Source organism: Dendrobates tinctorius, unplaced genomic scaffold, assembly GCF_039654945.1.
Source record: "Dendrobates tinctorius isolate UK_male_01 unplaced genomic scaffold, ASM3965494v1 ptg000024l, whole genome shotgun sequence".
Lineage (NCBI taxonomy): Eukaryota > Metazoa > Chordata > Amphibia > Anura > Dendrobatidae > Dendrobates > Dendrobates tinctorius.
Window position 1 is genome coordinate 25549877 of NW_027361692.1, and position 22900 is coordinate 25572776.

A 22900-nucleotide genomic window follows, 5' to 3' on the forward strand; every position below is an offset into this window, starting at 1 on the left:
CTCCCTAAATTTCTTATTTTTGTCGTGATGTTTTATTCTGAGGGAAAATCTCCCATTTTTATGGGAGGATTGTGTTTTGGAATGGTAAATTATGGTTATTTATATGGATTTATCTATTTAATACTTGGTGTTATTTATTATATTTCAACCCAAAAATAAAACTCACGGCCACTTTTTACCCATTACCTGATTGTCTGGTCTCTTTTATTATTAGTTCATAAGTCGGGCTTGTATAACCATGGACTGGCCCTGATCTGCTATCGGCTTCCTGATTATTTACTTGCTGATCAAACCTCATTTTGTGCTAGGAACACGAGCTCACACCACACAATTCAGGTTAATCATCATTCGGCTTTTTCGAACAACCGTGTCTATGTTTACATCCGTGTAAAACAAACCATTTTTCTCTCATGTCTTATCCATGATGCGGCCATTTTGTTTCTCATCCGTGTGTAAATACTGAAGCTGGAGACTGCCTTTACTTTTATTTCTCCATTGACTCTTAACAATGGATCAGTGAAACACGGATGAACCTCTATAGAGAGAAGGATGCTTTCTGATTTTCATTAGTTTTTAATGGGATCCCCATAGATTTTAATGGGCAAAAGTGTAATGTGCACAACAGCTGAGAATAGGACATGCTCCAAGTCTCACAAACCCAACAGACGGATCAGTTTTAGAAATGGATGTGTGTATGGATCACTGAAACTCTTTAAGTCTCAATGGTGTTCCCCAGCAAGTAGAAAACTAAGACTGGGAAGCCAATCCCTGCGAAAGACCACACGAGACATCTTTTAATGTAAAGAAATAAAGTGAATACGCAGTTGGTTTTATTTGTCTTTTTGACGTAATACAAAGGGCAACTAAAATTTTTTTTAGTTATAACTTTATCATAATACTAATTTTTACAGATAGCATATTATTTATACACTTGTTTTCATGTATTTGTCATTGTTGGCAGAACGGGCATTTTAGCATTTCAGTATTTTTTTCATTGTTGACATATAGCCCGTTTCAGGGAGAAGCCTCCTGAGATATGCTAGAAATGATCTGGGTCGGCTACAACCCAGCAGCTCCTGCAGATTCCTAGAACCCAGCGATCGCATGATTGCAAGGACTGGAGCCAGAACTCTCATGCTACTCCCCAAACCATAAAACCTGCAAAAGACAAAGTGAGCAAAAACCCTGCTGTAACTAAATAAGTTAAGCTGGAAATTGTATATAAGGCTTCCCCAGACTGGTGTCTACTGTTTGGGACCCAGTCCTTTTGTCTGCCCTTGTTCACACATTGAGGTCAACTTTGACACAAAGCAAGGTTTTTAATATTAGACAGTGTAGGACTATCCCGAACAGAGTTACCTTGTCGTGGTGGGATGGCTTTCATGCTACTTTTGATCAAAAACAGTATTACTAAAAACTCTGTATTATTTAGATGCAATTTTGTTTTACTTATTTAGTTACAGCAGGGTTTTTGCTCACTTTGTCTTTTGCAGGTTTTATGTTTTATGGCCAATGTCAACATGCATTTATACGCTGCATGTGTATCATCTCAAACCAAGCTCAATTTTTGTGTTTTTACTCCCCAAACCAGTGGTCCCCAACCTTTCTGACCTTGAGAGCCACATTCAGCTTAGGGTACCGTTACACCTAGCGACTCACCAGCGATCCCGACTAGCGATATGACGCGGTCAGGATCGCTGGTGAATCCCTGGGTGGTCGCTAGTGAGCTGCCACTCAGGCAGATCTCACCAGCGACATCGCTGGGGACGGGGATCGCTACTTACCTGTCACACTAGGCGATCCTGCGTCCTCCCGCCCGGCTCCACGAGTCGCACGTCGTCACAGCAGGAAGCGCCGCAGGAAGTGGACGACGAGGAATGATCCAGGAGCTTCTCGCGCGATCAGCGATAACCAGCGGGGCAGCAGGTCGGATGTAAGTATCACATGCAGCGATATCACTAGTAATATCGCTGTAACGTCACAAAATCGGTGACTTTACAGCGATATTGCTAGCGATATCACAGAGTGTAACGGGGGCTTTAGACAGAGGGGCGCGAGCCACATCCAGCTCCCACCCCTTTCAAAAGTAGTGTCAACCAAAGCCCCCTTTACAGGTATAATGACAACTAAAGCTTTTCCACAGAAATCACTCCAAAGCAGTACACTGAGATCCAGAGGTTCCCACAATACCCCAATTCAGTGTTGTCCCATCAAGAACTCCCAACACACTGTCACATCCAGCTTTGAGCACCTCCTCTAACAGGTAGTACCATCCTCCAGTATACCATAACTAAAACATTTCTAAACCCCTAAAACCAGAAAATTTGCATCCAGATCTGCTCTTCTGTGCAGGGCTACTCACAAAATTCACCATTTTGAGATGTACTCTTCATACCTGTTTGCTAGACCTGGACCTAATGCACGAAGCTTGCAGAAAGCCACGAGCCACAATTCATGGGACCGCAAGCCACATGTGGCTCACGCGCTACAGGTTGAGGACCCCTGCCCTAAACTGTGCAACAGTGGTTGAGTGCAGTGATCTGGAAGGCAAGGACGGTAATAAACTGCCTCTACTTTCTCTATGCAGGGCCCATCTGCTTGACAGTGGCTTCCTGTTTCTGACTCGCACCCAGAGGCCGTGGAGTACTCGGTGCCGGGCCCGTTGATTACAATGGGAGATGTCACAGTGGCAGTGACCCGGCCCGTGGCCTCAGGCGGTCAATGTAAAAGGGGTAGAGTGAAGGGGATAAAGTTTTTGAGATGATTTGTGACGTCACCTGTGGTTTCTGGTCAGTTTGACCAGCGCTGCAGGGTTGCTTCTCTGGGACAGATGGTGTGGTGAGGCAATGATGTTGTAGCCCTCCACAGGAAGGGCTGTAGTCCAGGACAGAGTAGATGAGGAGATAGTGAGGAGATGGTGCAGTGTTAGGCACAGAGATGTAGCAGTGCTGAGGGGGTTGGCGCAGGAAGAAGGCAATGAGACAGATGAATGCAGTTCTAGTTCTTTTACTCACGTTCTTGGCTCAGACAGGTGCCCGCTTCAATGCTGCGGTCTCCAGATCAGGGGCTCAGCCAACTCCCAGGCAGATGGAATTAACCTTTCCAGTTCTCCCTTTCGTGTGCCTGTTCTGAACGTCTCCTCACTAGCGCTTAAACTGAAGTACTTGTAGTTGTGTGTTAAACCCAAGTTCCTCCTCTCAGATGTTCCTTGGAACTCTACTCGCATGACAAGTGACTGTAGCCAGCTTCGGGGACTCCATCCGTCATGTCACGGCTCACACAAAGGTTGCCATCGTGTCTTCGAGTCTTTTGTGGGAATAGAGTGGTCACAGCTCCTATTCCTCCGGTGTCTGCTGCTGGAACATTAGTTTCACAAACAGCCTCAGGGACCGGACCCCGGCCATGCGCTTCAAACTTGAGGAAGGGCTCTGCTCTGACCCTAGTCCTTAGATCTCTTCTCCTTACGTTCCATACTAAACTTTCTTTCTTCTGAAGAATCAGGCTTTCTATTTCTCTTTCCTGTGCCAGCAGCTCCAGGTCACTGAGGTCTGCTGCAGCACCTCCTCCACTCCATCCCTCTCTGGGGATCTTCTCTCACAGACTGACCTATTTCATAATATTCTCTTGTGCAGTCTAAGCTCCACCCACCTCCCAGCACTCTTCGTGTTCCAAGCAGGTTGCTCTGCTACACTACTGTGTTTGTCTGGGATGCAGGTGTTGGAGGCTGGTCAGGTGTTCCCATCATACCTGGAGAGTGGGATACTACACCTCAGGAGGAGGTGCAGTACCTCTGTGGCGACTGAACCCTCAGGGGCGCCACATTTCCGTATGTGAAGACCTACACAGACGTCCATGAAAGAGGTTTTAAGATGGTCCCTAAGTAGTCAATAATATTAGTTACCTCTTACTCCACTGCTGTTTAGTTGAAAATAACTTTTTATGGTGGCCTTGGACACAGCACGTGAGCCACAAAAGCACTGAGCTCCTGAGGGAAAACCTCAAAAGCTACATCCATCCCAACGAAAGATTAACCAGAATTCTTTCTTCACGCCTGGATGACACCAAGGAACAGATATGGATCATTTTGAGCCCAAGATGGACCAGATTGGCTAATCCTAGATTGAAATATCCCACTTGATGCTGGATTACTCAAACTGAGGCCTAGGCCTCTCACCACAGCTACAGGCCTCATCTGGACCCTGCTGGCACTAGGAATCCCCACACAGGATTTATTTAACTGCTTTTTCTTAATCTGTCCTTCTACTAAGAAGATATCATATATATAGGACTCTGTCAGTATTCCTCCAAGCGGCAACAGAGCACCCGGTACCAGTCCCAATACTGGACCCAACAACCTGGGTCAAGGACAGCTCACACCACCTAAAAATCCAGCTGTCCTGACAAAAGGGATCATCCGTACTAACAACAAATAAGGTACACTGGGGAGTAATTCATTTATTCAGTTCGGGACCCCTCCTCCCTGGTGGATCTGGCCCCAATGTGCCGCATTTTCGGGGCGACCCGGCATGACTTATAGCCTGTCAGCCACATTATAACTTATAGTGACTAGTGATGTGTCATTCGTGAACGATCCAATACAAAGAGCCGGCTCCCTGCTGTGAATGAAATGAGCCGGTTCTGCAGTGAGAACAAGCCAAGTTTTTTTTTCTGGCGCCTGGCAGCTTATCAGCTTCAGCTTACTGAAGTGTGACTGACTGTGACTCATCTGGGAGGAGCAGTCAGGAGAAGAGTTAAAGCCCTGTCACACACAGCGAGATCACTAGCGAGATCGCTGATTTTGTGACGCATCAGCGATGTCACTGTGTGTGACATGCATCAGCGACCACGCCCCCCCCCCCCCCGCCAGGTATCGCTGATCGTGCAGCAATGTCCTGGGCCAGCACGCATCGCTATGTGTGGCAGCGGGAGAGCCACGATCAGTGAGCTCCCAGCCCTGTAAGAAGATGCTGGGAGCTGGTATCTAAGATAAATATCGGGTAACTAAGCGCACGCCGTCACTTAGTTACCCGCTGTGTACCTCAGATACCTCCGTGCTCGGGCAGGGAGCTGGTAACCAAGGTACACAGCGGATAACTAAGTGACACACGCGCTTAGTTACCCGCTGTGTACCTTAGATACCAGCTCCCTGCGCGAGCACACAGGCATCTAAGGTACATAGCGGGTAACTAAGCGACGCGCTCGCTTAGTTACCCTATATTTACCTTGGATACCAGAGTTCTCGCTGGTCCTGATCGCTGGTGAGTCTGCCTGTTTGATAGGTCACCAACGATCATGTAGCGATCCTGACAAGGTCGTATCGTTGTCGGGATCGCTGGTGCATCGTTTAGTGTGGCGGGGCCTTTAGATGTGTGCTGTACATAATGCACATGCGTTAAGGCCCCATCACACATAGCGAGCTGAGTCACAAGTTTTGTTACACAACAGCAATCTCACCAGCGAGATCGCTGTGTGTGACAGCGATCAGCGACCGGCCCCCCTACCGGTATCGCTGATCGCTCTTGGAAACCTCTGGACATTTCTTCCATCACTGGTCTCCCGCTGGCCAGCACGCATCGCTGCGTGTGACAGGCGGGAGACCAGCGATCAGCTGGTAACTAACGTACACATCGGGTATCCAAGGGACGTGCGTCCCTTAGAAACCCGATGCGTACGTTAGTTACCAGCGCGCTGAAGCAGGCAGCTGGTAACTAACGTACACATTGGGTAGTTACCTCAGCTACACTGCAGCCTTGTGCACACCTTAGCAGCTACACTAATAAAATAGTCCCGCTGACAGTCACTATAAGTTATAATGTGGCTGACAGGCTATAAGTCATGCCGGGTCTCCCTGAAAATGCGGCACATTGGGGCCAGATCCACTAGGGAGGAAGGGTCCCGAACTTAATAAAAGAATTACTCCCCAGCGTACCTTATTTGTTGTTAGACCGGATGATCCCTCTTGTCAGGAGTGCTGGAGTATCGGGTGAGGTGGTGTGACCCAGGTTGTTGGATCCAGTATTGGGACCGGTACCGGGTGCTCTGTTGCCGCTGGGAGGAATACTGACAGAGTCCTATATATATATATGATATCTTCTTAGTAGAAGGACAGATTAAGAAAAAGCAGTTGAATAAATCCTGTGGGGATTCCTAGTGCCAGCAGGGTCCAGATGAGGCCTGTAGCTGTGGTGAGAGGCCTAGGCCTCAGTTTGAGTAATCCAGCATCAAGTGGGATATTTCAATCTAGGATTAGCCAATCTGGTCCATCTTGGGCTCAAAATGATCCATATCCGTTCCTTGGTGTCATCCAGGCATGAAGAAAGAATTCTGGTTAATCTTTCGTTGGGATGGATGTAGCTTTTGAGGTTTTCCCTCAGGAGCTCAGTGCATTAGTGGCTCACATGTGCTGTGTCCAAGGCCACCATAAAAAGTTATTTTCAACTAAACAGCAGTGGAGTAAGAGGTAACTAAAATTATTGACTACTTGGGGACCATCTTAAAACCTCTTTCATGGACATCTCTGTAGGACTTTTCTGAGTCTTCACATATGGAAACAGGAAGCCACTGTCAGACAGATGGACCCTCCATAGAGAAAGTAGAGGCAGTTTATTACCATCCTTGCCTTCCAGATCACTGCACTCAACCACTGTTGCACAGTTTAGGGAGTAGCATGAGAGTTCTGGCTCCAGTCCTTGCAATCATGCGATCGCTGGGTTCTAGGAATCTGCAGGAGCTGCTGGGTTGTAGCCGACCCAGATCATTTCTAGCATATCTCAGGAGGCTTCTCCCTGAAACGGGCTATATGTCAACAATGAAAAAAATACTGAAATGCTAAAATGCCCGTTCTGCCAACAATGACAAATACATGAAAACAAGTGTATAAATAATATGCTAGCTGTAAAAATTAGTATTATGATAAAGTTATAAATAAAAAAAATTTCAGTTACTCTTTGTATTACGTAAAAAAGATAAATAAAACCAACTGCGTATTCACTTTATTTCTTTACATTAAAAGATGTCTCGTGTGGTCTTTCGCAGGGATTGGCTTCCCAGTCTTAGTTTTCTACTTGCTGGGGAACACCATTGAGACTTAAAGAGTTTCAGTGATCCATACACACATCCATTTCTAAAACTGATCCGTCTGTTGGGTTTGTGAGACTTGGAGCATGTCCTATTCTCATCTGTTGTGCACATTACACTTTTGCCCATTAAAATCTATGGGGATCCCATTAAAAACTAATGAAAATCAGAAAGCATCCTTCTCTCTATAGAGGTTCATCCGTGTTTCACTGATCCATTGTTAAGAGTCAATGGAGAAATAAAAGTAAAGGCAGTCTCCAGCTTCAGTATTTACACACGGATGAGAAACAAAATGGCCGCATCATGGATAAGACATGAGAGAAAAATGGTTTGTTTTACACGGATGTAAACATAGACACGGTTGTTCGAAAAAGCCGAATGATGATTAACCTGAATTGTGTGGTGTGAGCTCGTGTTCCTAGCACAAAATGAGGTTTGATCAGCAAGTAAATAATCAGGAAGCCGATAGCAGATCAGGGCCAGTCCATGAGGTAAATAGGTCCAGACACCTGTCTCAGTTTCATGGTTTATTACAGCTTTCAATGCGTTTTATAATGGCATCAAGTGACAATTGAACGTTTTTTATTTGCTAAGAGATCATTTAACAGGAAAGGTCGTTCCTACGCCAGCAATAAGTACACCACAAAGAAGTGTAACAGATACCAGCCATAAAGATTTGCAGGAATACTGATGTCGGCTGAGGCCTAAGGGTCACAATCAACAGGGTTCAATTTGACGTGGCACTAAACATTTTTGCCAAGTAAACACCCAGCGTAGAATGCTTAGGGAGTATTTATAGTCAGGATGGAGTATGTACAGTATTTCATTGTCAGCAATTCAGTTCTGCAGTACAACCACACACGTGTAATATGCCCTGTGTTCTAAATGCTGCAAGCACACTGGTGTGTACAGAGTTTACTGGTATCCATTGGACAGGTAAAGAAACACTTGTCATTAGATGAAGGAGAGAGGTTTACCACACTGCCCTGTTAGTTAGGGTATGTGCACATGCAGGCTTGGACTGGCCCACAGGAAAACAGGAGAATCCTCCGGTGGGCCCCTGTGCAAGAGTGGGTCAGCACCCTCTCAGATGAGAAGTACCTGCCACAATATATTGAATCACTATGTACAGACAGAGACAACATCTTATTCATTTACCAATCTACCCAGCTCATTGTTATATCAATTTGTGATTGAGGATAAGGTCACATTTGCATGTAGCTGATAAGTGGGGCCATAGAGTTGGTTACTGGTGGGCCCCTGGCACCCCAGTATGACACTGTGCACATGGAGTAAATGCATGAAGCAAAACCGCAACATAGAAATCCCCGGCAGAAATATGGGACAGAACCACGGGTATTGGAAGCAAAAGTTGCCGTTTGTACTGCTGCAGGTTAACACGCAATTTGACCCCATTCAGTATGGCTAATCCGCATGCCATGACTGGCTGCCGTTTTCAGGTGGAATCTGTAGCTTTCACAATGAAACAAGTGAGGCTGTTACGTCACATGAGCCCGGCGCCCAATCAGCGCTGGCATCACTGTCCCCGTCTTTGGACATATAAGTAATGAAGAGGAGGTGAGAGCTGCGGCTGGCCGCTCACTTCCTCCTGATTACTCTGATTACTTACACGAAGGAGGTGACAGTGACGCCAGCGCTGACTGGGTACAGGGCTCATGTGACGTAACCTCAGGTGAGCCCCGGGAACATGAGTGCCAACACTGTTGGAATGGCGTCAGACGAGAAGCAAGTATAAGTGTTTTTATTTTCAAGGGGGCAAACATTCCGATGCAGAAGGATTTGTCATAGTAGTGGACAACCCCTTCAAGTATAATAATCTGTGTGACTAAACATAAAGTTTTCATGGCTACGAGACACAACGTCACATACTGATACCGCACTGTGCCAAAATTATAGTCAATTATAGAATAACCCTAGAAAAACCTTCATTCTCCAATCCAAACCCAAGCCAAACCGAAAACACAGATAAAGATCTGTAAGATCTGCGAGACTCAGATATCCTACTCGTTCATGGTTTTCACAGATCATGTTTCCCAGGACAGATTGTACTAAACTTACAAACAGCATACGGTATATTAGGTACAATATATCTAAAATCTGCGAAAGAATAAAAATATTTAGCAAACATAATGCAGAGCGCTGTACTTTATGATATTTTATTGTGGGAGATGCTGTCTTCCGGCAGCCATTCTCTGTCATCTATATTTAACAGGAGTTTGTCACACTGGGGTCATTTTTTACACATGGTAAGGTTTTAATACTAAAAGGTTAGGACCGTCCTAATTGGGTACACCTTGTCGCTGGTGGGATGGCTTTTATGATTTTTTTATTATCAAAAACAGTGATTTCTAAGTGACCTATGTTGTTTATTTTCACTATTACTTTTTACTCACAGCAGGGTATATGGTCACTTTATTTCTATCTTAGGTTTTGGAACATGAACTAGTAAACACAACAATACCCTGGATGCAGAGATCACATGCAGCCTATATTACCGTGAGAGACACTCCCACAAAAAATAAATCTGAAACATGGATCAGGTTGCAAACTGCATATGAGGGGGTCTGAAAATAAAGTAAGGAAATTAAAGGGGTTTTCTTATTTCGTAAAACCTGTCTCACTTATTGCAATTTTATTAGCTAACCACTCATACATGTAAAAACTATTTTTTCCATGTCAAAGGTGCCCGTATCCTAAGTCTGACACAAATAACATATAGTTGGTGAAATACTTGAATTCCAAACTAATTATGAGCCGATCCTAAGCACGCCAGCCCCAGACAATGCTGCGGAGGAAAATCTTCTGTCCTGACCTGTTATGTAGGTGGGTAAGGCATGTTACTTTCTGCCTATCCATCACACAAGCCTGCCCACACTTATGTAGGTCTTTGGCACCTCTTCTTATGAACTGTAAAACCCTGAACTAAATTCCTGTACGTCAACAATCTTGTATCTGTTCTTCCTCCTAGCACCCACTTCGGTCTCCACAAGAGAAAATAGCCTTGTGAAGTATACACATTCACCATGGGAGCGGTGCGGACCTCTTCCACCCTTTCTTCTACTGCTCATGAGTGATATAAGTCCGGTTATGTACAACTCTCAAATAATTCAACATGCCGCAGTGATTCTCATACATAATGAAGACTCCACATGTGGTGAACGCACTAGATGTGATCACTTCCTTTTCAGATTACCAAGAACAAAGCCCTTTAGTGATGTTATTGCTGAGATATGTGAATTTGAGCACTCTTCACAATTACACTCAAATTCCAGGGTGTGGCTGCCCTGAAGAACATCTAAGGAACCTCTGCCCGTGAGTCACTGCTCGGAAGGCGAGCACGATGGAGAAGAACGACATGACAGCGAAGCCAGAAACCAGAATAATGGCTCCAGATGATGGCTCTCTCTGTTTTCATCACTGTTCTAATAGTATCTGCTGGACAGACTCATTTTTCCTCCAAATGCAGAAAGTGATTACTAAGGTAGTCATGGTCTGTAGGGCAGGATCTCACATTACCACATGTGACCGCCTCAACCTCCTTACAATATCTTTACATGGTGGTCAAATCACAGATTATTACCACGATAACTGTAAAATCCCTGCAATATACTGATTTCAATGAGTGAATATTTCCTCAGGGTCACAAGGAGCCGAGACAAATGCTCATGTTTGGCCTGATTCAGTCGTTCCAATAGTCTAGATTTCATCAGTGTGATGGATCAATACTCATCCATTTTTGGCCAGTGGGTCAGTTTTTACTATCAGTGCAGCATTGTTTTTTTTGTGAGGGTTATTAAAGAAACTTGTCATAAGAAAATTTTGATTCACCTGTAGATATATGGTTAGCACTTTCATTGACAGACAACGCTATGGCGCATCCGTAGAGACCAAGCGGTCAAGGAAGATGTCAGGCATGCTTACAGCCGCCACTAACAGAAAAAGTGTGCGGTGCTGTGAGTGGTGACTATAACCGCTCCAGGCACACCTCTATGACTGAAAGCTGGTGGTTCCTGGGAGGAGAAAAGCACATTTTCTCCTCGTTTCAATAAGTCCTCCGGGCAGCATCGAAGCGCTATTGACCTGCAGCTTAACCCAATATTTGCAGGTAAATAGCGTTTTCCAAGGTGACGGGTTCCCTAAAGGGGTTGCCCACTACTAAGACAACCCCTTCTCATTCCCCATGTTCAGCCCCCTTAGAATAAAAACACTTATACTCCCCTCTTGTGCCAACGCGTTCCCGGGGCTCACGGTGTCGGCACTCGCGTTCCGTAACTCACGTGAACCTTGTGCACAATCAGCACTGGTGTCACTGTCTTCGCCTTTAGATGTATAAAAAATCAGAAGGAAGTGAGTGGCCCGCCGCAGCTCTCACTTCATCTTAATTACATATACGTCCAAAGGTGGGACAGTGACGCCAGCGCTGATTGGGTGAAGGGCTCATGTATCATAACAATCATATGTGATCCCTGGGAATGCGAGTGCCGACACCACTGGAGCGGCGCTGGCATGGGAGGGAAGTGTAGGTGTTTTTATTTTAACAGGGCCAAACAAGGGGAACGACAAGGGGTTGTCCTAGTAGTGGACAGCAACTTTAAAATAGTACAAAAGATAACATAAAGTGATGTTTATTTCACAGACCCAATCACTTTAATGGGCGAGATTGATCCATAAATTGGGTAAGAAATGTACTTTTTTTTCTGCTGATAATTAGACATATTAACATGCCCATAGACTATAATGGGTGCATGTTCTATCCATACAAAACAGATTGGGTTTGACATTTTGTGATTATTTTGGGATCCCCAAGTCCAAAATAGGACATACTGTACATTTAGTAATCAACAAGTGCAGAGCACATAACCTGAGGCCTCCTCCCGGGAGCTGACCCTCGGCGGTGACTAGAAAAATGCCCACAGGAAAAATGCCCACACAGAAAATTGCCCACTCGGATAATTGCCCACACGGAAAATTGTCACACGGGAAGCTGCCCACTCGGAAAATTGCCCACATGAAAAATTGCCCACATGGAAAATTGCCAATTGCATCATCACAAAGTTTCAGATCTATGATATTTGAGGTGCATGGTGAGGATGTTCACATGATATGTGAAAAATGCCCACAGAAAATTGCCCACAGACATAAACACCCACAGGAAAACAGTAGCGAGTTATAGGCGAGATGCTCTGCAAGACAGGGGGATAGTATGCAAGTATACGTGAGATGCTCTGCAGGCCAGAAGAATTAATCTAGAATTATAGGTGAGATGCTCTGCAGGCCAGAGAATAGTATAGAATTATAGGTTAAATGCTCTGCAGGACGGGGGATAGTATACAGGTATAGGTGAGATGCTCTGCAGGGCAGGAGAATAATATAGAATTATAGGTTAAATGCTCTGCAGGACGGGGGATAGTATACAGGTATAGGTGAGATGCTCTGCAGGGCAGGAAAATAATATACAATTATAGGTGAGATGCTCTGCAGGACGGGGGATAGTATACAGGTATAGGTGAGATGCTCTGCAGGGCAGAAGAATAATATACAATTATAGGTGAGATGCTCTGCAGGACAGAGAATAGTATAGAATTATAGGTTAAATGCTGTGCAGGACGGGGGATAGTATACAGGTATAGGTGAGATGCTCTGCAGGACAGAGAATAGTATAGAATTATAGGTTAAATGCTCTGCAGGACGGGGATAGTATACAGGTATAGGTGAGATGCTCTGCAGGACATAGAATAGTATAGAATTATAGGTGAGATGCTCTGCAGGACAGGGGGATAGTATACAGGTTTAGTGAGGTGCTCTGCAGGGCATGAAAATAATATAGAATTCTAGGTGAGATGCTCTGCAGCACATTTGCTTCTGCTTTTTGAGGGCAGGAGTCATGATAATGTTCTGTTGGTTCTTGAACTACGTTGTCATCTTTTGTTTTGAGAATTAAATGGCACTTTGAAGAGCGATGCTGTCGGCATCTCCAAGTCACCACTGCACTGATAGTATGAAATGCAAGATATTCAAACCCCAAGTAAACCATAACTTTGTTGTTCCTCTGGCTAGAATACTTTAGATGAACTCAAAATACTTTTATTGAAAATAAATAAAAAAAAATATGGAGATAGATCTATTAAAGTACATGCTTTAACTAACCAAAACACAATTGGCTGGCACAGCAGGAAAGCCAATGTTCACTGGGGTTGTACCAAAAGGAATGACAGGATTGCCAATTGGAAACAATGGGGATTGGGGAGCACTGGAAGGAACATGTGAAATAATGTCAACAAGGAAACCCAGTTGACTTCCATGGGCTCCATTCAAATACAATACAGCACAACACAGGCAGCAAAGAAAATGCAGAATGGATTTCACCACAGGTCTCTGGGTCCAGCTTACTTCTCCAGGTTCTACCAGTTTGGTTCACTCATACCTAGTCCCAGAGTACAGATTATGTTCTTGCGAGCTGTCAGTCCACTGTGCTAAAAATAAATCCACCCTCAGTGTGGTGTGTATGGGCCTAGAGACCCTTAATCATATCCATTCTGCATTTTCTTTCATCCTATGCCTGCCTACACCTGCAGTATATGTGTATGATACACAACTACGTAGGATCTGTTCACTCTTAGGCTGGAGTCACACTAACCTGCGCAAAATACGCTCCGTATTTTACATCCGTAATACGGATGAATGACCACTAAATAGTGATCCGTACGTCATCCGTAAGCAAGGTGTGGTCGTGTATTTTGCGCATGTGTGTATCCGTATGTAATCCGTATGCAATCCGTATGGCGAGATTTTCTCGCAGCCTTGCAAAATGGACATTTAACGGTTTTGAGGCCTGCAAACAATTTAAATCATTAGCCTGCACCCTATTTAGACACTCAGAAACAGGTGGCTGCCTACATTCTGTACATTTGTCACCTTGCTTTCACGAGGTGTGTTGGTGTTCTTTGTGCAGCATGGCAGAGGGTCTGACATTCAATACAACCGAGCAGATTCTCTTTACCTGGCTTTTGTCACGGCGCTTTGGCCAACCATATCCTGTGATAGTGGATCCGCGGAGGAGGAGACGCATGTGGGTACATCCACTTTTGAGGCAACGACTCACAAGAGGTCATTTTCACCGCCTCTATTCGTCTCTGCGGGAGCATCCGGAGAAATTTTACCAGTACTGTCGAATGAGCATTTCCACATTTGATCGCCTCTTGGAGACAGTGCGCCCTGGGATCACCTTTCAGGACACTAGGATGCGCAAAGCCATATCTGCAGAGGAGCGACTTCTACTCACAATACGGTATGTACTACACAACCACATTCTCTATGTTCATAATGTTGGTGTTAATTTATGTTTTTTGGCCTTCTTGGACAAAGTTTAATACCCTCATCTTACTCAAAATATGTTTCACCTGACACAGCAGAATGTTACATCTAATATGTCCTGCATATCACTTAATCATTGTGCCACCAAATATGTGTGTGTTGTTCTCTGTCATTTCCTACCAAGTTTGGTCGGCATGTAACTGATTTTTTTTTTACTTTAGCCATTCTAAACTGTACTATTTCTGTTGTTCTACAGCTTCCTGTCCACTGGCCTGTCTTATGCCGCCCTCCACCATGAGTTTCTCATTGGAAAGTCAACCATTTCAGGCATAGTGAGGTCTACATGTGCAGAAATCTGGACAAGACTCCATCAGGTGGTCCTACCCGAGCCCAGGATGGAAGACTGGTTAAGGATTTCAAGGGACTTTGAGGAGGACTGCCAGTTTCCAAATTGTATTGGGGCCCTGGATGGCAAACATATCAGGGTGCGTAAGCCGTCGAACTCAGGCTCCCAATTCTTCAATTATAAGCAATACTTTTCTGTTGTATTGTTGGCTCTGGTAGACCCTCAATACAAGTTTATAATTGTTGACATTGGGGCCTATGGAAGGACGGGAGACTCTAGAGTCTTCAATACTTCCATAATGGGTCGGCAGCTACGCACCAACCAGTTGGATCTACCACCACCACGCCAGCTACCAGGCTCCCCCAAACAATCAGTCCCTTATGTCCTTGTGGCAGATGAGGCCTTTCAGTTATCACGCAATGTCATGAGGCCATATCCCCGGCGCAACCTTGACCACAGGCGCAGAATTTTTAACTTGCGCCTATCACGTGCTAGGCGACTGGTGGAGTGTTCCTTTGGGATTCTTTGTGCCAAATGGCGGGTACTCCAGTCTGCCATTCAGTTGAGTGAGCAAAATGTGAATGAAGTTGTCAAAGCCTGTGTTGTTCTGCATAACTTCACCAGGATACATGATTGTTCCTCCTCTGATGGTGTTGTGCGTAGGCCGGACAATGTGCGCAGGGTGAGACCACCTATCATCCCTCAACGTAGACCGCTCTCTGGCCTCAAAGTGCGTGATATATTCACGAATTACTTTATCTCACCTGAGGGGGCAACTTCTTGGCAAGAGAATGCTGTGTCTATGTTATAATTTGTTTCTTTAAAAGTGTGTCTAAATATATATTACTCAAGCCTTTATGATTCTATGACTGTTTCATTGCATTGGTTGGTGTCTGTTAGTGTGTTGTGAGGGATTGTGAAAAATCACACAGAGACGTTAACTAGAGTAGACAAATTTTTAGTTTTGTCTTTTTTTTTTTTGTTTTGCTTAAAGGCAAACATAATTTTGCCATAACACAAATTAGGCAATGGCCAAAAGGACCCTTTGTGCCTTCTTTAACTTGGTGTAACATTAACATTACAGAAAAAAACTGCAACAAACATTATGCAATAACAACATTGCTGCATGCCTACATTAACCTTGATTAGGCAACAAAGGGTGAGCTCCATCACCTAAATAAAGTCAATAAGATAACACTCACATTTCCTCATAATGTTATCCAATCATAGAAAGATTCCACCATGTCCAGGGTGCCGGTTGGAGGTGGGAAGACGGCAGATAAATGGGGCACGATACCCCACGTTGGCTATGATTTTCAAGGTGTGGGATAGGGGTAAGTCTCTTTTGAAGATAAATGGGCCTACGGAATTGTGGCCATTGTGGCGAAATCCGGATTTGCAAGAGATCAAAAAGCTGGTGGGGTTCGGAAGATGGGAAGATAAAGGGATTTATCTGGTGTCACAAATTTTGCAAAATAATACTCTTAAGAGTTTTGAACAATTGAGAACAGAATTTCACCTCCCGCACGTCTTCTTTTATCAGTACTTACAGCTAAGACATGCATTGGAAAAACAGAGAAGGACAAATCCGGTGATAGTGACACATAATCAAACACTACATATGCTACTTACATCTGAGTCTTCTAGGGGACTTATCTCTGAATTATATAAAAGATTATTACCTGCCCATCTGGAGACATATCCACTGACTGCTGCTAAGAATAAGTGGGAACGGGACGTTGGCCCCCTGACGGAGGACCAGTGGTCCGATATTCTAGAACAGGTCCCTAAAATGGCGGTTTCTGAGTGCCAGCGGCTTTCGCAAATATATCTCATTCACAGGGTATATAAAACACCCAGCTTATTATTTAAAATGGGACTTAGGCCCAATACACAATGTGTTAGGTGTGGGCAGGATGATGCCCACTTGATGCATGTTATGTGGGAGTGCGGGCACATTGGGGATTTCTGGAGGCAGACCCTGGGACTCATAGCCCAAGTATACCATATCACAATACGACCGTCACCTCGTCTATGTTTGTTGAATTTGTGGGAGGAGGGGGTTGACCCGGACTCTGCAGTGGCCCTGGGAATAGCACGCATCCTGTATCAGGCAAGAAAGATACTTGCATATCATTGGTTGATCCTATGCCACCAACATTGTCAGAGCTTAAAAATAAACTAAATAATGTCATCAGATTGGAAAGGGGGGCTTATTTAAAAAGAAATGCATTAAGAAAGTTTTACAAAATTTGGCAGCCATGGATGGAGTCACCGGGTCTCCCCTCGGGCGCACTGGTACGGGATGCGATGTTGGACCAGTTGCTGTTGTGCTTGCGATGAGGGGATGCTTGGGGGGTGAAAATAAAGTCTAGTGCCCTTTGTGGCGAAGTAGATTTTGAGTGGCGCGGTGGGAGGGAGCTGGGGTGGATTGGACCTGATATCCGTGGGGGGCGGGGGGGCGCGAAATATGATGCGGAGTGGCGCGGCTGGCGGGGATGGTTTTCCCGCTGAAATGAGGCACTGATGTATAATTTTGATTTTTGTTTATTTGTGGAGCCATGTTGTTTATAGGCTCAATTTTATGCAAATATCTGTGTTTTGAGATTTCTTCTTTTTATTTATTCTTACACAGGAAGAGTTTTACCCTTTAAATAATATTTGCTCTCAATGTAAATTTTACTTGCTATATAAGATGTCATATTCTTTCTGTATTGATTCCTGAATGTTTAATAAAAAAGATCTGATTCAAAAAAAGAAAGATTCCACCATGACAGGCAAGGCTACCTCACATCTTTCACACAGATCTTACCTGTCTGTAGGACAGACAATATTTAACCATGCTATACTGGAAAGGATGAAAATACAAAACTCACTTGTTAAGACATAGAGAGAGCGTGATATTCTGAATGCTGGTCGCCTCAAATTGTTTTACTAGAGATTGCTAACAACAAAGTTGACTACTTAACTAAAGGCAAGCACGCCTTTCCTATGCGTTAGCAAGTGAATAGTGTATTTTCATCCTTTCATGTAACAGTATAGCGCATTTAAATATTCTCTTTTATACACACATTTAATATCTGTGTGAAAGGCGTGAGGTAGCATTGCCTATCATGATGGATTGTTTCATATGTTTGGAAAACATTGTTTAAAAATGTGAGTGTTAAATTATGTTCTAAATGTTGGTGAAGGAGAACACCTGTTTTTTTGTCTAGATTAGAAGCACCAGTTACATGTAACTGGACATCTCCAAATTTTTGAATCATAAATCCTCATATGTAGGGGAAGGGGAACGTGGAGGAACAGCCTGTGGGTGCTGCTGGACATTGTGGGCAACATCGCCCTGTGTGGGGCCATACTGGTGCCCATGATGCTGTAGTTGTCCAGCCTCCTGGGCCTGTTGGTGATACTGGCCAGAGTACTGATGATGGTGAGGGGCTTCTTGTTGGCTATGGTAGGCCCGTGGCTCATACCCACCAACATAGCCAGATCGTCCCCAACCAGGTTGGGACCAGCCTCCAACACTAGGTGGGTACAAGTGGCCATATTGGTGGGGTTGGCTTGAGGAAGACATTTGGGGCTGCGGAATAGAAGGATGGGTAGGGGGAGGAAGGGCTTGAGGTGTTGGCCAACGTATTAGGGGCTGTTCAGACCCTGCTTGAGCATGCATCTGTGTGGATGGTCTCATGTGCATTAAATTTCTTGGTGAGAGCTGCCACCTCTCCAGAAATTCAAACACCTCATATGGGGTATTGGGGGGGGTGCTTGCATCAAGCAGGATCTGAATACATCCCCTAATACGGAGCCTGACCTCACGGGTAAGGGCACGGAGATAAAGGGTGATGCTACGTGCATAGGCCTCCTCACCATCATCTGTAGTGACTCTGGACAAGTAATTCAGCACCCCTGTGTCCACATTGGTCCTGCTCTCTTGAATGGTGACCTGGCGCCTTCTTCTTATTCGCCGTGATGCTAGAGCAGCCTGTGGGGAGGGCCTGATCTGGGCAGTTGGGCTGCTGCTCAAGTTGCCCGGCTCTTCTAGGATGGGTGAGGTTGCAGCAGCAGACCGTCCTGGTGGTGTGTTGTGTAGGGCAGCCATTGTGTGTTCTGGTGATGCCTCCTCTTCAGCCATCCTTCTTGTAGGGGGAGAAGATGGGCCAGCCACCTCATCCCCTACAGGATCTATAATGGGCTCTGCCTCTGAGGCCGTTCCTCGATCCGTAAGGTTGGATTGAGTTCTGTTATGAAATAGAACAGAGGCAAAAATACATCAATATTTTTGTCCCTGTAAAGTATTTGTGTAATGTTTTTGTGTCATGTGGTGTGAGGTATGTACTTACGGTCTCAGAGCCAGAATTGAGGCGAGGAAGTTCAGCCGGTCATAGTAGATATATTTGCGCTTTACATGGCCAGCATCCCCACTCCTGGACCGCTGCTGGCGTTCCCGGCGGTACTGGTCCCAGATGCTTCTCCACCGTTTCATCACATCTTCCACTGCAATGTGACAGGAAATATTGTCAAACTCACATATCTGAGAGGTCACATTTTCAAACAGTAGTCTAGGCATGGGGCCTTCTGGGGTGTGCATTCTACCCATGGTGGCATATGTAATTGGGCCGATACACAGGGTCTCATTAGCTCCACTGAAACTAATTTTATTGGCTAGGAGGATGAGGAGCTTGTGGCCTAACCCCTAATTATGGCTGTGTGAAGCCACGTGTCACATCCTAATGTAACGGCCTCATGAGGCTAATAAAATTACATGCACAGGAAGGGGGGGGGGCTGATTGTAGATTCATTTTATAGCGCGCGCTAAGGTTAATTATATTTTTATGGTTGCACTTACGAATTTTATGCTGCTCATCACGTGGTCTGTCACCAAATTCATGGTACATCTGGCGACAGATGCGCCTCCATGACGCCTCCTTTCTTGTGCGGTTCGCATAGTTTGCATCGCGTGGGTCCCATATTTCTGGACGCTCCTGCACCAGCACAATGAGCATCTCTACATTAATGTATGTGGACGCCATGCTGCTGCTGTACTCCGTGGAGGCTGACTTCCTGGATGTCTGGAGCGGTTTTTTAGCTTATTTGCATGTCTAGGCTTCATGATGATGGATTGGCCCATTTCCTGTTCACCAGCCAAAAGACCTGCGTATTGCTCGCAGGTCACACGTGTGTTCCGTGTGTAATTTTTTGCGCACCCATAGACTTGCATTGGCGTACTACGGGCGTATTACGCTGACAATCGCAGCATGCTGCGAGTGGCACGCAGCGTAGGATACGGAGGAGAAATATACGCCTGGTGCGAGTGACCCCATAGAGAATCATTGGTCCGTGTCTAATGCGTGCTTTTAGCGCCTCTCACTCTCCCGTATTCCTCGCCAGTGTGACCCCGGCCTTAGGGTGTGTGCACACCAGGGGCGGACACTGACAGCTTGGGGCCCCTGTGCAAGAAATGTGTCTGGGCCCCCCTCTTTTTATGGCGTCAAAGCTACATGTGTGTGTACACTCACTGGCCACTTTATTAGGTACACCATGCTAGTAACGGGTTGGACCCCCTTTTGCCTTCAGAACTGCCTCAATTCTTCGTGGCAGAGATTCAACAAGGTGCTGGAAGCATTCCTCAGAGATTTTGGACCATATTGACATGATGGCATCACACAGTTGGCGCAGATTTGTCGGCTGCACATCCCTGATGCGAATCTCCCGTTCCACCACATCCCAAAGATGCTCTATTGGATTGAGATCTGGTGACTGAGGAGGCCATTTGAGTACAGTGAACTCATTGTCATGTTCAAGAAACCAATCTGAGATGATTCGAGCTTTATGACATGGCGCATTATCCTGCTGAAAGTAGCCATCAGATGTTGGGTACATTGTGGTCATAAAGGGATGGACATGGTCAGCAACAATACTCAGGTAGGCTGTGGCGTTGCAACGATGCTCAATTGGTACCAAGGGGCCCAAAGAGTGCCAAGAAAAAATTCCCCACACCATGACACCACCACCACCAGCCTGAACCGTTGATACAAGGCTGGATGGATCCATGCTTTCATGTTGTTTACGCCAAATTCTGACCCTACCATCCGAATGTCGCAGCAGAAATCGAGACTCATCAGACCAGGCAACGTTTTTCCAATCTTCTACTGTCCAATTTCGATGAGCTTGTGCAAATTGTAGCCTCAGTTTCCTGTTCTTAGCTGAGAGGAGTGGTACCCAGTGTGGTCTTCTGCTGCTGTAGCCCATCTGCCTCAAAGTTCGACGCACTGTGCGTTCAGAGATGCTCTTCTGCCTACCTTGGTTGTAACGGGTGGCAATTTGAGTCACTGTTGCCTTTCTATCAGCTCGAACCAGTATGCCCATTCTCCTCTGACCTCTGGCATCAACAAGGCATTTCCGCCCACAGAACTGCCGCTCACTGGATTTTTTTTCTTTTTCGGACCATTCTCTGTAAACCCTAGAGATGGTTGTGCGTGAAAATCCCAGTAGATCAGCAGTTTCTGAAATACTCAGACCAGCCCTTCTGGCACCAACAATCATGCCACGTTCAAAGGCACTCAAATCACCTTTCTTCCCCATACTGATGCTCGGTTTGAACTGCAGGAGATTGTCTTGACCATGTCTACATGCCTAAATGCACTGAGTTGCCGCCATGTGATTGGCTGATTAGAAATTAAGTCTTAACACACAGTTGGACAGGTGTACCTAATAAAGTGGCCAGTGAGTGTATATATATATATATAATATTATATAGCCACACACACATACATGTATATATATTACATAGTCTCCTTTATTATATTGCTGTCCCTTACACAGTGCCCTTTCTTATGTACAGTACCGTCCCTTACATATTGAATTATATAGAGCCCTGTTTTTTATTACATACCGTCCTGTCTTTTTAGCTGTATAATGCAATGATGGCTGATGGGGCATGGGAAAGCTTCCTTTCTAATGGAGGAGCTGGTGGACTGGTAGTTTGGTCACCGGCTGCTCCATCAGCAGTCATTTTATATCTAACAAGAGAGGGGACTATGTAATAAAAGAGGGCACTGTAAATAACAAAATTAACAAGAATACACTATGTAAGAGACAGCAATATACATAACAGCAGAGGAAGCTCTATAATAAGGGATGGCACCATATACAGTCATATGTAAAAGTTTGGGCACCCCTATTAATGTTAACCTTTTTTCTTTATAACAATTTTGGTTTTTGCAACAGCTATTTCAGTTTCATATATCTAATAACTGATGGACTCAGTTATATTTCTGGATTCAAATGAGGTTTATTGTACTAACAGAAAATGTGCAATCTGCATTTAAACAAAATTTGACCGGTGCAAAAGTATGGGCACCCTTATCATTTTCTTGATTTGAACACTCCTAACTACTTTTTACTGACTTCCTGAAGCACTAAATTGGTTTTGTAACCTCATTGAGCTTTGAACTTCATAGCCAGGTGTATCAAATCATGAGAAAAGGTATTTCAAGTGGCCACTTGCAAGTAGTTCTCCTATTTGATTCTCCTATGAAGAGTGGCATCATGGGCTCCTCAAAACAACTCTCAAATGATCTGAAAACAAAGATTATTCAACATAGCTTTTCAGGGGAAGGATACAAAAAGTTGTCTCAGAGATTTAACCTGTCAGTTTCCACTGTGAGGAACATAGTAAGGAAATGGAAGAACACAGGTACAGTTCTTGTTAAGCCCAGAAGTGGCAGGCCAAGAAAAATATCAGAAAGGCAGAGAAGAAGAATGGTGAGAACAGTCAAGGACAATCCACAGACCACCTCCAAAGACCTGCAGCATCATCTTGCTGCAGATGGTGTCACTGTGCATCGGTCAACAATACAGCGCACTTTGCACAAGGAGAAGCTGTATGGGAGAGTGATGCGAAAGAAGCCGTTTCTGCAAGCACGACACAAACAGTCGCCTGAGGTATGCAAAAGCACATTTGGACAAGCCAGTTACATTTTGGAAGAAGGTCCTGTGGACTGATGAAACAAAGATTGAGTTGTTTGGTCATACAAAAAGGCGTTATACATGCGCTGTATTGTTGACCGATGCACAGTGACACCATCTGCAGCATGATGATGCTGCAGGTCTTTGGAGGTGGTCTGTGGATTGTCCTTGACT

The 22900-nt window shown here is 45.0% G+C and overlaps 1 protein-coding gene across 3 annotated transcripts in view; it reads right to left on the bottom strand.

Moving 5' to 3' along the window:
• Nucleotides 1-22900, bottom strand: part of BAG2 (BAG cochaperone 2) — a 94775-nt gene that overhangs the window by 56929 nt on the left and 14946 nt on the right. Inside the window, exons 2-3 of one of the 3 annotated variants that reach the window (XM_073569412.1) lie at nucleotides 19099-19252; nucleotides 15701-18996 (exon numbers count right to left, since the gene is read on the bottom strand). The exons of the other annotated variants lie outside the window; for them this stretch is intronic. Of the exons in view, the coding sequence (XP_073425513.1) occupies nucleotides 18021-18996; nucleotides 19099-19241 (1119 nt within the window). The 5' untranslated portion in view covers nucleotides 19242-19252 and the 3' untranslated portion in view covers nucleotides 15701-18020. Of the gene's footprint in view, nucleotides 1-15700; nucleotides 18997-19098; nucleotides 19253-22900 lie in introns of those variants that run through there. 3 annotated transcript variants of the gene reach the window in all.